At 37.1% G+C, this 10,745-nt stretch overlaps 1 protein-coding gene across 1 annotated transcript; it reads left to right on the top strand.

Annotated features, from left to right (window-relative positions):
- Positions 1–1,868: 1,868 nt before the first annotated feature.
- LOC110708180 (probable apyrase 2) lies at positions 1,869–10,352 on the top strand. The gene is made up of 6 exons (XM_021886267.1): positions 1,869–1,932; positions 8,627–8,683; positions 8,817–8,938; positions 9,043–9,099; positions 9,255–9,333; positions 10,120–10,352. The coding sequence occupies exons 1-6, from the start codon at positions 1,869–1,871 to the stop codon at positions 10,350–10,352; spliced, it is 612 nt and encodes a 203-aa protein (XP_021741959.1).
- Positions 10,353–10,745: the final 393 nt, after the last annotated feature.

Below are 10,745 nucleotides of genomic sequence, written 5' to 3'. Positions count from 1 at the left end.
GATGATTGGATTAAGCCAAAGTACTTATACTGATAAGGTACTGGAACGATTCAACATGGAAGGGGTTAAAAGAGGGCATCTACCCATGTCCCATGGCATAACTCTCAGCAAGAAGCAATGTCCATAGACACCTGATGAGCGAGAGAGGATGAGTCAGATTCCATATGCTTCGCTGATTGGATCGATCATGTATGCCATGATATGTACTAGGCCAGATGTGTCGAATGCCTTGAGTGCTACGAGCCGATACCAATCAGACCTAGGAGAGGCACATTGGACTGCGGCCAAGAATATCCTACAGTAACTGAAAAGGAACAAGGATAAATTCCTGATCTATGGTGGATGTAATGATTTGGTTGTTGAAGGTTATACTGACGCGAGCTTCCAGACTGATAGAGATGACTCTAAGTCGCAGTCGGGGTACATATTCTGCCTTAATGGAGGAGAGTTTAGTTAGAAGAGTGCTAAGAAGAGCACCACTGCAGATTCTACAACTGAAGCCGAATACTTGGCAGCTTCGGAAGCAGCTAAGGAGGCACTTTGGATTCGTAAGTTCATTGGTGAACTTGGTGTTGTACCCTCTATTCGTAAGTCTAATAGACCTCTACTGTGATAACAATGGACCTGTTGCTCAAGCCAAGGAGCTAAGGGAACAACAGAAGTTCAAACATGTCAAGCGGCGATTTCACATGATAAGGGAATGGAAGTCCGAGGGTGAAATCAGAATTTGTAAGATTGGAACGGACGACAATGTAGTCGATCCATTGACTAAACCTTTGCCTTAAGTGAAGCACAAAAAGCACGTTTAGGCAATGGGGATCAAGCATGTTGGAGATTGGCTTTGAATTCCCTGTATATGTGTTTTAATTAAACTTGATGTTTTAATGTAAAACACTATGTTGAACCATTCAATTTTGGAGCAATTAAATTTTCAACAAATTTATTATTACTCCATTTCTGTTTAGTTATTGTTTAGAACTAAGTAATAAGTCCATTCGATTATTGAGATATTCAAAACAGGGTATCAAGACCATGTCTTGGATAAAGAAACACCTATTAAGTGAACATTGAATATTTTAATCGAAAATCATCCCTAATCATGGTCATATAAATGATGGACTATTAATGACCAATTGAGATTAGTGTGTAATATGATTTATAACACTGTTTCTTGTGCTACGAGACATGATTGTCATAAATCATTTGCACATGTACTAGTTTGGAACTCAACCGGATCGACCAGTGAGAATACTTTAAGAGATATCAAATCGTCTTAAGTATAATTGCACACTTTTCTGGAAGGACAAGTGGGAGATTGAACGGAATGATGTCCTTCCAACAAGTGTATTATTCCGATAGAGGGTTTGGAATTATTAGAAAGCTAATTCTTTAGTGAGGTTAAGTAATCGGAATGCCTAGGTAGAGGTCGCTTCCGATCAATTACGACTTAATCTTAATCTTGACTTAATCATGGTGCATTGCGTGCTAGCTAGCATTCTAGGCCAAGCACCCAACCCATCACTAGCACACAACATCGTAAGGCTGGGTCTTGCTAGCCCGAAGCATCGCACATGCTAGCAGCATGTTGCGCTTAGCTAGGCGGTACGTGGTTGCTAGTCAAGCTTGGCCAGGCATCGCTGCATGTTGTGCTTGTGTTCCAGCGTAGGGTCACCAAGAAGCAGCACGCTATTCGTGCTAGGCATCGCATAACAACAGCCGAGCACCTCGCATAGCAGCGCATATGCAACAACCCAGCATGCGTGTCTTGCTAGCAAGGCGCATGCACAGGCATGCTAGCTGGACAGCCCAGCCTTGGTGCTAGGAGCCAGCTGGCAGCCTTGGCAGCCAAGGCAAGCTGTCAGCCAGCTATGTGGCGTGGTCAGCTGGTAAAGGAGGGGACCAAATGGGTTGATACTTGGCTTGGGGAGCAAGGTGAGTTGGTCCCCCCTTGGTGGTCATCACCTACTCTCTCTCCCTCCTTGTGCCACTTGTAGCTTGTTGATTGAATTGCATTTTTAATTTATTTTGATTAAAATAAAATAAAGGAAAATGCAAATCTCCCACATTAATGGGAGGACGGAGATCAAGTTTCCATTCCCTATAAATACCCAAGTTTTGGGTTTTGGGAAGAACACTTGAGTGGAACTAAAAAGACATCTCCTTAGTAAAGTGGAAAAACCATAAGTTCGTAATACTCTAATTTTTATCGGTCAAGTCCCGACTAACCTTCGGGACTAAGAACGTTTGGGTCGAGTCGAGGGTGCGAGCCGTAGGAGGCCTTCGCACTTGTGAGGCTCGGGCTTTGAAGTAAGAGCTCGTAGATCGAGCGAAGCACGCGTCAAGGGTAAGAATATCTTTTCTTTTTTCTCTCTTTTATGTTGTTAATTATGTGATTAAATAATTAGTTGCTTTAATTAGTGAGTGGGTCTTGGGCGGGTTTCTCTTCCGCGTAGCGTTAGACGCTACGAGACCCAACACATAATAAAATTCTCTTTTTATATTCCAAACTCAATTAAACTTTTAGTTTAATTAAACATGCTCTCAATTATGCCAATAATAAAGCCATGGTTCAATAACAATATTCTATAATCACCAATTCTAATAAATAGATCATTCAAACCAATCATGCTTCATAAATAATTCACCAAATTCATTTCAATTCAACAATCCAATTCAATTCACCAATTCCAACCAATTCCTAGCATTAAACTAACTTGGAACTAATCAAAACATATCCTAGCATGCTTCTACACGCTATATAAAATTCCGAGTACGCGTATGTACCTTGAAAATTCTACTAAAATAGTCATACATCCTAAAACACTTCCCAGACAAAGTCTCCTATATAAAGGGACAATAAAACTACATCAATTACCCTTGTATACGCAATTTCCAACAACTTAAACTCACTTTAAACAACTTATAATAATCTAAAAATTATTTTAAAACCGCTAATTAGCCTCACTTTTAGTGGGTAATTAACCCCTTTCATTAAAATCAATTTACTACTTTAAGCAAAATTCCAGCATTATTGTTTAATAAAAAATCCATTATAAGTTCACCAAAAATACATCTTTATACTTATGATACGACTGTCGCGTGTCTACCAAAAATAAACCTATCTAAAACCTCCTAAAATGTAGTAGGGTAAGCTAGGGTCGATCCCACAGAGAATTAGATTATTAAATTATTACTTGTGTATGTTAAAAACCCCTGATTTGAAGAATGACTATTACGACCTAATATATAAAACTACGGACTTGAAAATGAGCTAAGTACGGAGATATAAAACTAACAGTAACAATAAATATTAAAAATCAAGAATGACAAAATAGGGATCAGGAGATACAATATAGCATTGGAATATCGATTGATCATCGAATTATATAAATCATGTTTTTATCTCAATGTTAGACGATGAACACAAACAAACATTCAACACTTCCCTTAATTGCAAATAAACCAAACAAGCTCTTGGAGTGTTGTCTTACTAACTAACAATCTAGAACAAGCTCTCTAGGCTCGATTAATTTAGCAGCATTAATAACTAGGAAGTAGCTAACTTAAGCCACAAATCTCATGAGCTCAGATTCGTGCAACTTAAAGGGCTGATAATCATAGGCATCGAACAAGCTTCAGTCACCTATCATAAACCTAAGTGCTACTAAGGAGAATTAATCTGGACAATTACGTATCACAAATCAATATTCTAGCAAATAAAACTAGCAAACTATACTAAAGATGGCCGGTCCAAAATATAACTCAACTAATTCATACCAATACACCATATTATCAATCCAATCAAGATATAAACATAATAAGCTTAAATCATAACATTCTTATTCTCACAATACAATAATCCAATGTATACTATATCTATGTACCCACGACTAATCTAGCCTGACATATTGAAAAGTGAAAGTATAACAATGGAAGCTATAAAAATCATATTACTTAAAGAGAATAAGGAGATAAAAATAAACAAGTAAATGAATCTAATATTACTTAAAACAACTCCTTAATCTGATAATACTGAAATGATGAAAACAAAATTAACTTAGTACCAAATCACCAACTATTGAAATACTGCATGCAAAAATCATAAATTAACAAAGGAATCTAGAGTAAGGACTACCAATTTTTCTAGAGTGAAAATTGGCGAAACAACCACGAACAACCAGCCCAGAAACTTTCCCCCAAAGTACAACTTTCAACTTAACGAAATTCCAGCCTGTTTCGTAGCAAACCGAGAGCTACAACCACCTCGATTCCTCCGTCTTACTGTTCTGCTCCCCTCGAGTTTGATGCTGCTGCTTTTCTTCTGGCTCTATTCTGAATTTCTCTGCCCAGCAAGATCTCCAGATAAGCTGCAGAATCTCACCCCCAAATACCCCCAAAAATACGGATCAGAATTCCACCAAGAACTCCCCTAACAGAACAATAAAGAACCTTTTATTCATCTCAGCTGCTCCGAGTATTTCGCTCCTATCCTCAACTGATTCCATCTCTATCTTTTCTTGCTTGACAATTTGATTTTCCGCAAAAATCGCTCTATGGTTTATTTGTGCCTTACCCGCAATAAACAGTAAGAGGAGTTCTCACTGATCTTTTTTTTTTCTATTGTTTTGGCTGAGTAACCAGTTGGTGTACCTCATGAGTTCATGGTCCACTTGGCTATTTGCTATGAAACATTATTGGGTTGACACACATGTGAGTCGATTAGGCTTGTGAGCTTAGCTTTGTTTAATCTAGGAGGTAATAAAATATCAATTTGATATCGTAATCTTCCTTCCTACAAACAAATAATAAAACAGTAGTAAATTGTGTCTTGGGAATAAAATTACTTATAATACTCTTAAATCATTAATTGTCAATATAAAATCAAGAGTTTAATATATATAAATAATATAATTTTGTGACCCTATCAACTTAAATAATCACTAGAATCATTGGGTATATAAAAGCCTCAAATCAATTTGTATAAGAACCCTAAAAAAATCAAATCTTGAATAATTAAAGACCCTAATTTTATAATTTATGAAATCTGAAAAATAAAAAATGTAATAATTTGAAATTATAGTTTTAAATCCTTCAAAACATGGTTTGATACTAATTAAACATATTTCGAACAATTAAAACCAAAACCTATAAATATAATTATCAAGATAATTAGAATAAAAGAGAGGAGAAAGAAGGGAGGAGTTAGGTGATATGGTGGTGGTGGTCGGCTGGTCGCCGGCGGCTGGTAGGCGGCCGAACACCGGCAGTGGGCCAACCTTGGTGATGTGGCAGCACTAAGTGGAATTGGATCCACTTGATCCAATTCTTACGTACAAGGAGGAAAACAAGAGAAAAAGAAATAAGGAAAAAGAAAGGAAAAGAAAGAAAAAGAAAAGGGAAAAGAAAAGGAAAAAGAAAGAGAAAACTAACCTTTTTACTTATTGACTTTGTGTGGGAAAATTTTGGGGATAAATGGAGTATTTATAGTGAAGAGTAGGTTAGGGTAGGTTTTGGCTTCATAAAATTAATATACTTAAACGATAAAATAGTTGGCCCAAATGTAAAAATAGGATGATTAGGTTCATTATGAAAATCAAATACATTCGGATTGAATAATTATTAACCCAAAAATCAAAACTTGTTTACTTAAATCTGATAATTAAAATAATTTAACCTAAAATATATTTTATAAATAAATAAGTAATTTATAAAATACTTTAAAAATACGGGGTATTACACTTAAATTTGGATGCACTTCATGGTGCGGCTTGATGCAGAAACGGACAACTGGTTTATTCTTAACACCTAGAAGGAATATTGGGTGGTTATGCGCAAGCCGTCCAAGTGGCGTGACTGGAAGCACCGATTCTACCGCATCAGAACTGACAACGAAGAATTCAATTTGCGGATGAACCACTTCAACGCCGAGCCTATCCAGCTCGAACCTGGGATGCACAAACCCACTAAGTCGCCTGTCCATCTTGACAACGAATTTCAACTTGACTATTTTAAGGTCAAGAAGGTGGTCAGGAATGGGAAGCTTGTGACCGTGCTGTCTAATTGGATTCCATTGGCCGACTGGCTTAGGAATCCGGTATTCATGTCGGCCTGCGGCCTATACCGAAACTACCCCCAAGGTGAAACGTTGTGACTTGCCCATTCGAATGCTTTTACAACTTGAAAATGTTCTAACACTTCTGTTTTCTTTTCAGACGAAGCTCTTGTGATGTTGGACCCTGAACAAAAAGGAGATACCAACATGTCTGACTTTATCTTGGTGTGGTACAAGTTTTGCCATCAGCAGTACAACCAGGCTAAGGAGATACTGATCACTTTTTTTTTTTTTTTTTTTTTTTGCCGAGCTGGTATGTTGGGAAAGGAATCCTTTCCTACTTCGCTCGGACGCAAGTCTTTTCATTATATTGCCGAGCTGGTATGTTGGGAAGGGTGTCCTTCCCAATTTTGCTCGGACATTGTTTCTTACTTTGGCTTCACACTGTTTTTTTCAAGCGTCCACTCCCAAGACCAAGAGGAAGGAACAGACTTCTGCCTCCAAGGAAAGCCAGTCGTCCAAATCAAGGAAAACTATATCCTCAAAGGCTAAGTCTTCCCCCAAGGTGGCCAAGACCACGCCGCAGACTGTTCTAAGTAGTCTAATGGAGAACAACCCCAGTTGACACCGAGTATGGGCTCCAAGTCTGTGGATCCGCAAGCTAAGGCAATATGAGGAATACGTCCACATGGGTGAAGGGGGAAAGTTGTTGGTAGGCGTGTCGCGTACCTAACAAAAATAACCTAACTATTCCTCCTAACTATGTAGTCGGGCAATTAAGGGTCGAATCCCAAGAGACTAAGGCTCACCTAAATTATCTAACTCAAGTAATCACTAAGCAAGAATCAATCAATATGGAATAAACTAAGAGCTAATGTATAGAAAACTAGAATAAATCAAACGAATATAATGAATCAATAAGCTAAAACATCCAAGATCAAGTATCACCACAATTACGATCGATGCAATTATATATCTACCCCTAACATACAATTCCAATGAACACGGGGAAAAGCTAACCCTAACAAATACCAAGGACCTTTCTCGAGTATCAATGGCTTTTTTTTTTTTTGAGGAGATCGAGTATCAATGGCTTCACTAGTAGAAAATCATAAATTAGCACCGAGGAATTGGCAACGGTTATTATAAATCGGTGCCCCAAAATATAAATGGCATCGGTTAACCGGTGCCCCTTGATTTTTTTTTTATTTTCTAAATTTTTTTAATACAAAGAGCACCGGTTAACCGGTGCTAATGTTATAATGTTATAAGTCGTCCTCTCTCCTTACCCCACTCTTAATTGCATCCTCTCTCTTCTCTGCTCAAACCCTCCTTTCTCTATCTTCAATCTCTTGCCTCCTCTTACTCTATGTCATTCTTTACTCCACCACCGCCCCACTATCTCTTTCATTCTTCTCTCTATCTCTTTCATTCCCAGATCTTTCTTTCTTTCTCTATCTTTCTTCGTAGTAGTAGGGAATTGAGGGTGATGGCGGTGGTGAATGTTGTCGCGACCATCGTAATTGGCGGCGGTGGTGCCTTCCCTTTGCAGCTGTGGTGGATTTTTTCACGAAGGTATGTTGCTCTTCGATTTGAAATCTAGGGTTTCTGATTTTTATCAATTTAAGGTTCAATTTTTTCCTTTATACAAAATTGAATCCTATAGTATGTTAATTGAGCGAGATATTTGACGATTATTTACATGCATGTGTTGGTGAGTTTCCTTTTCCCTTCTATTTTAATCGTGGTGCTGCGAGGTTAGTTGTTGCGTGTGTGGTGCGCTGCTATTGTGTGTTGTGTTTTTTGTGTGGTGCTCTGTTGTGCGGTGTTGTTGTTGTTGAGTGTGGTTGTGTGCTAGGTTGTTCTAGTGTAGTGTTGCGGTGCTCTATGTGCAAGGGTGCATTTCATCTATTCTTGTGGCATATTTACATGTTTATCAAATCAATATGTATCATGAGATCAGAGTGGGGATTTGATAAACTAATTATACTTGCATATACTTTTTTAAGAAAACATTATTAAGTTTTGATTTAATAATAGTGAATCATGTCTTCAACTTGTGTTTATGATTTGATATTTTCAATGCTTTGGCCAGATTATTGCGTGATATATTTAGAGAATAAGTATCATTTTCATTGTGTTGTTATGATATACCTCTTCCTTCATAAAACATACTAGATTGGATGATTTTCAATTAGTTTCTTGTTTAAGTCAGTAGCACTAGATGTACTATATGATTTTGCATATGTTTAGGACAATTTTATGTTATTAGGATAGTTGTTTGTTGACTTATGATAACTGTTTTGAACCTTGTTAAAATAATTTAAATCAAAATTTATAGAAATTATGTAATTTGATTTTGTTTGTATTGTATATTAATCATGTATACATGTATTTGTTCTTTTTCTTCATTTTGTATGTCGTCTTGTATGCTTGGCTTTGTCTTTATTAAATTACTTATGTGCTACATACCACATTTCTAATGTTGTATTGGCAAAATATATGGGTTTTACTGTTGAATCGTGGTGTGGGTTGTTATTAGTTGTTAACATGGAGTGTGCTTGTTTGTTGTAGGGATTGAGTATGAGGTCATGGGCTCCAGCTATACATATAAAACTACTGATAGATGGTGTTTGTGCCTAACAGGATACTAGTATAGTTCTGTGCAATGTATGTGTGTGGGTTGGCAATAGGCAGGGGTGTGGTAGTGTAGTTGCTTGGTGCTTGTTTGGTTTGTGAGTAAAATGTAGTTAGTAAAAGCCAGGTCTAAGTGCATATGCAAGCAACCCTCAGGTGGATGCTGCTAATTCACTAGTTTCTCTCCTAGAGCAAGCAGAAGCTGTTGTTCCCAAGAACTTGCTTGGGAAGACTCCGGTCAGAGTTGGGGTGAGCTATTTAGCTGATTGTTATATTTTTCTAATTGATTGATTGTCTAATAAATTGTTATTTGACAATATAACCTGAAAGAATTGAGCCATTTTCTCTGATAGGCAACCGCAGGTTTGAGGCAACAGGATGGTGATGCTCTTGAAAGAATATTGCAAGAAGTATGTTCTTATTGACCCTCTTATCTGTCACGGATGATTACTTATTAGACTTATTACTTTTTGGTGCATCTCATTATTGATTGTCAAAGAATATTTAACAGAACGATTTTTCTTTTTATGTCTTTTAATTGAAGTTGGTATCTTATTCTACATAGGTCAAGGACCTGCTCAAGGATAAAAGCGATCTGAAATCAGAACCAAACTGGGTCACTGTCTTGGATGGAAACCAGGAAGGTGCATTTCAATGGGTATGTGGTCACATCCTGTGTATTTTAAACTTCTTTTGTTCCATATGCTAAAGTTCCAGTGAAATAGTTTTTACTACATAAATACTATATGTGGGTTCACTTAGTAGAATTAAGGACTAAATTGGATATAATTATGTGGGTTCATTTAGTAGAATCAAGGACTAAATTTGGTACTACTATGTGGGTTCATTTAGTAGAATTAAGGACTAAATTGGGTAGAAAAGTGACTAGTCCCCTCTCTCTCTCTCTCTCTCTCGATGCTAGTCTGGTGTGTTTACCATTTTCCAGTTTTTTATTTTTCCTTTTTCCCTTTTTGTATTGACTAGATTTCATCACATTTTACTGGACATTTTTCCCCCCTGCTACTTGGTGCTTTCTTGAAAAGAATCGTTTCTGCTTATAGACTATGTCAATCTATTGCTGTTTCTCCCTAAGGGCTCAGTGATTGTTAGGTAGTGCCGTTCATTGCTGTACAAGTACTATCCTTTTTCTTTTATATGAGCTTGTGTGTGTTTTTGGTTACTGATGGTTATGCTCATAAAAGGGCATTTTTTTTCGCTTCTTTTTATTTATTTATTTATTTTATTATATATTTTTTTTTATTATTATGGAGCCTAGTTGATTGGTTATAGATTTTGAAAGTACTCTCTGTGCGAGTGTATTTCTCCTCTTAATTTTTTCTATGCATGATGCTAGTTATTAGTGGCTTCAGCATTTGACTTCTTTATGTTAAGCCTCTGGATATTAATTTGTTTTCTTCATTGGTGTGTAGGTAACTATAAACTATCTTTTAGGAAAATTGGGAAAGAAAACTCAGATACAGTGGGAGTAGTTGATCTTGGAGGAGGGTCTGTTCAAATGGCATATGTTGTTTCTGAGAGTGATGCTACCAATGCTCCAAAGGTGTCTGATGGTGAGGAGGCTTATGTGAGGGAAATGTATCAAAAGGGTGTTGTAATTTTTGTTGTCCTTTTATTTTTAATGAAAAGTGTAAATATTTCCTAGTTATTAATGAAAATAAATAAGTTTTCATATATATATATTGTTTGCGGACTATTTTAAGAGGAAAAAAGCAAAAAAAAAAAAAATAAATAAATAAATAAATTATTTTCTTCAAGTACAATGGCACCGGTTAACCGGTGCCAAATGTTGGGAAAAGTAATTTATTTTTTAAAGCATGTAGTTGGCACCGATTAACGGTGCCAAAGCCTTTAGTTGGCACCGGTTAACCGGTGCCAAAGCCTTTAGTTGGCGCCGGTTTTGAGCCAGTGCCAAATTTTTAGGGATTTGGCATCCCTCAAGTCCCCAACGGTTCAAAACCGGTGCCATAGGGGGGGTTTGAACCGGTGCCATTTTACCTTATTCGTCTAGTGCTTCCCTAACCCACAATCAAGCCTA

Source organism: Chenopodium quinoa, unplaced genomic scaffold, assembly GCF_001683475.1.
Source record: "Chenopodium quinoa cultivar QQ74 unplaced genomic scaffold, ASM168347v1, whole genome shotgun sequence".
In the NCBI taxonomy this organism is placed as follows: Eukaryota; Viridiplantae; Streptophyta; class Magnoliopsida; order Caryophyllales; family Amaranthaceae; genus Chenopodium; species Chenopodium quinoa.
The sequence above is the reverse complement of the archived record's forward strand: the minus strand, read 5'-3'. Positions and strand labels throughout refer to the sequence as shown.

Coding starts and splice junctions, on each gene's coding strand:
- LOC110708180 (XM_021886267.1), top strand. CDS start 1,869: ATGTGGCGTGGTCAGCTGGTAAAGGAGGGGACCAAATGGGTTGATACT. Junction 8,684..8,816: donor TAAAACTACTGATAGATGGT/GTTTGTGCCTAA, acceptor AGTAAAAGCCAG/GTCTAAGTGCATATGCAAGC. Junction 9,334..10,119: donor CTTGGATGGAAACCAGGAAG/GTGCATTTCAAT, acceptor ATTGGTGTGTAG/GTAACTATAAACTATCTTTT.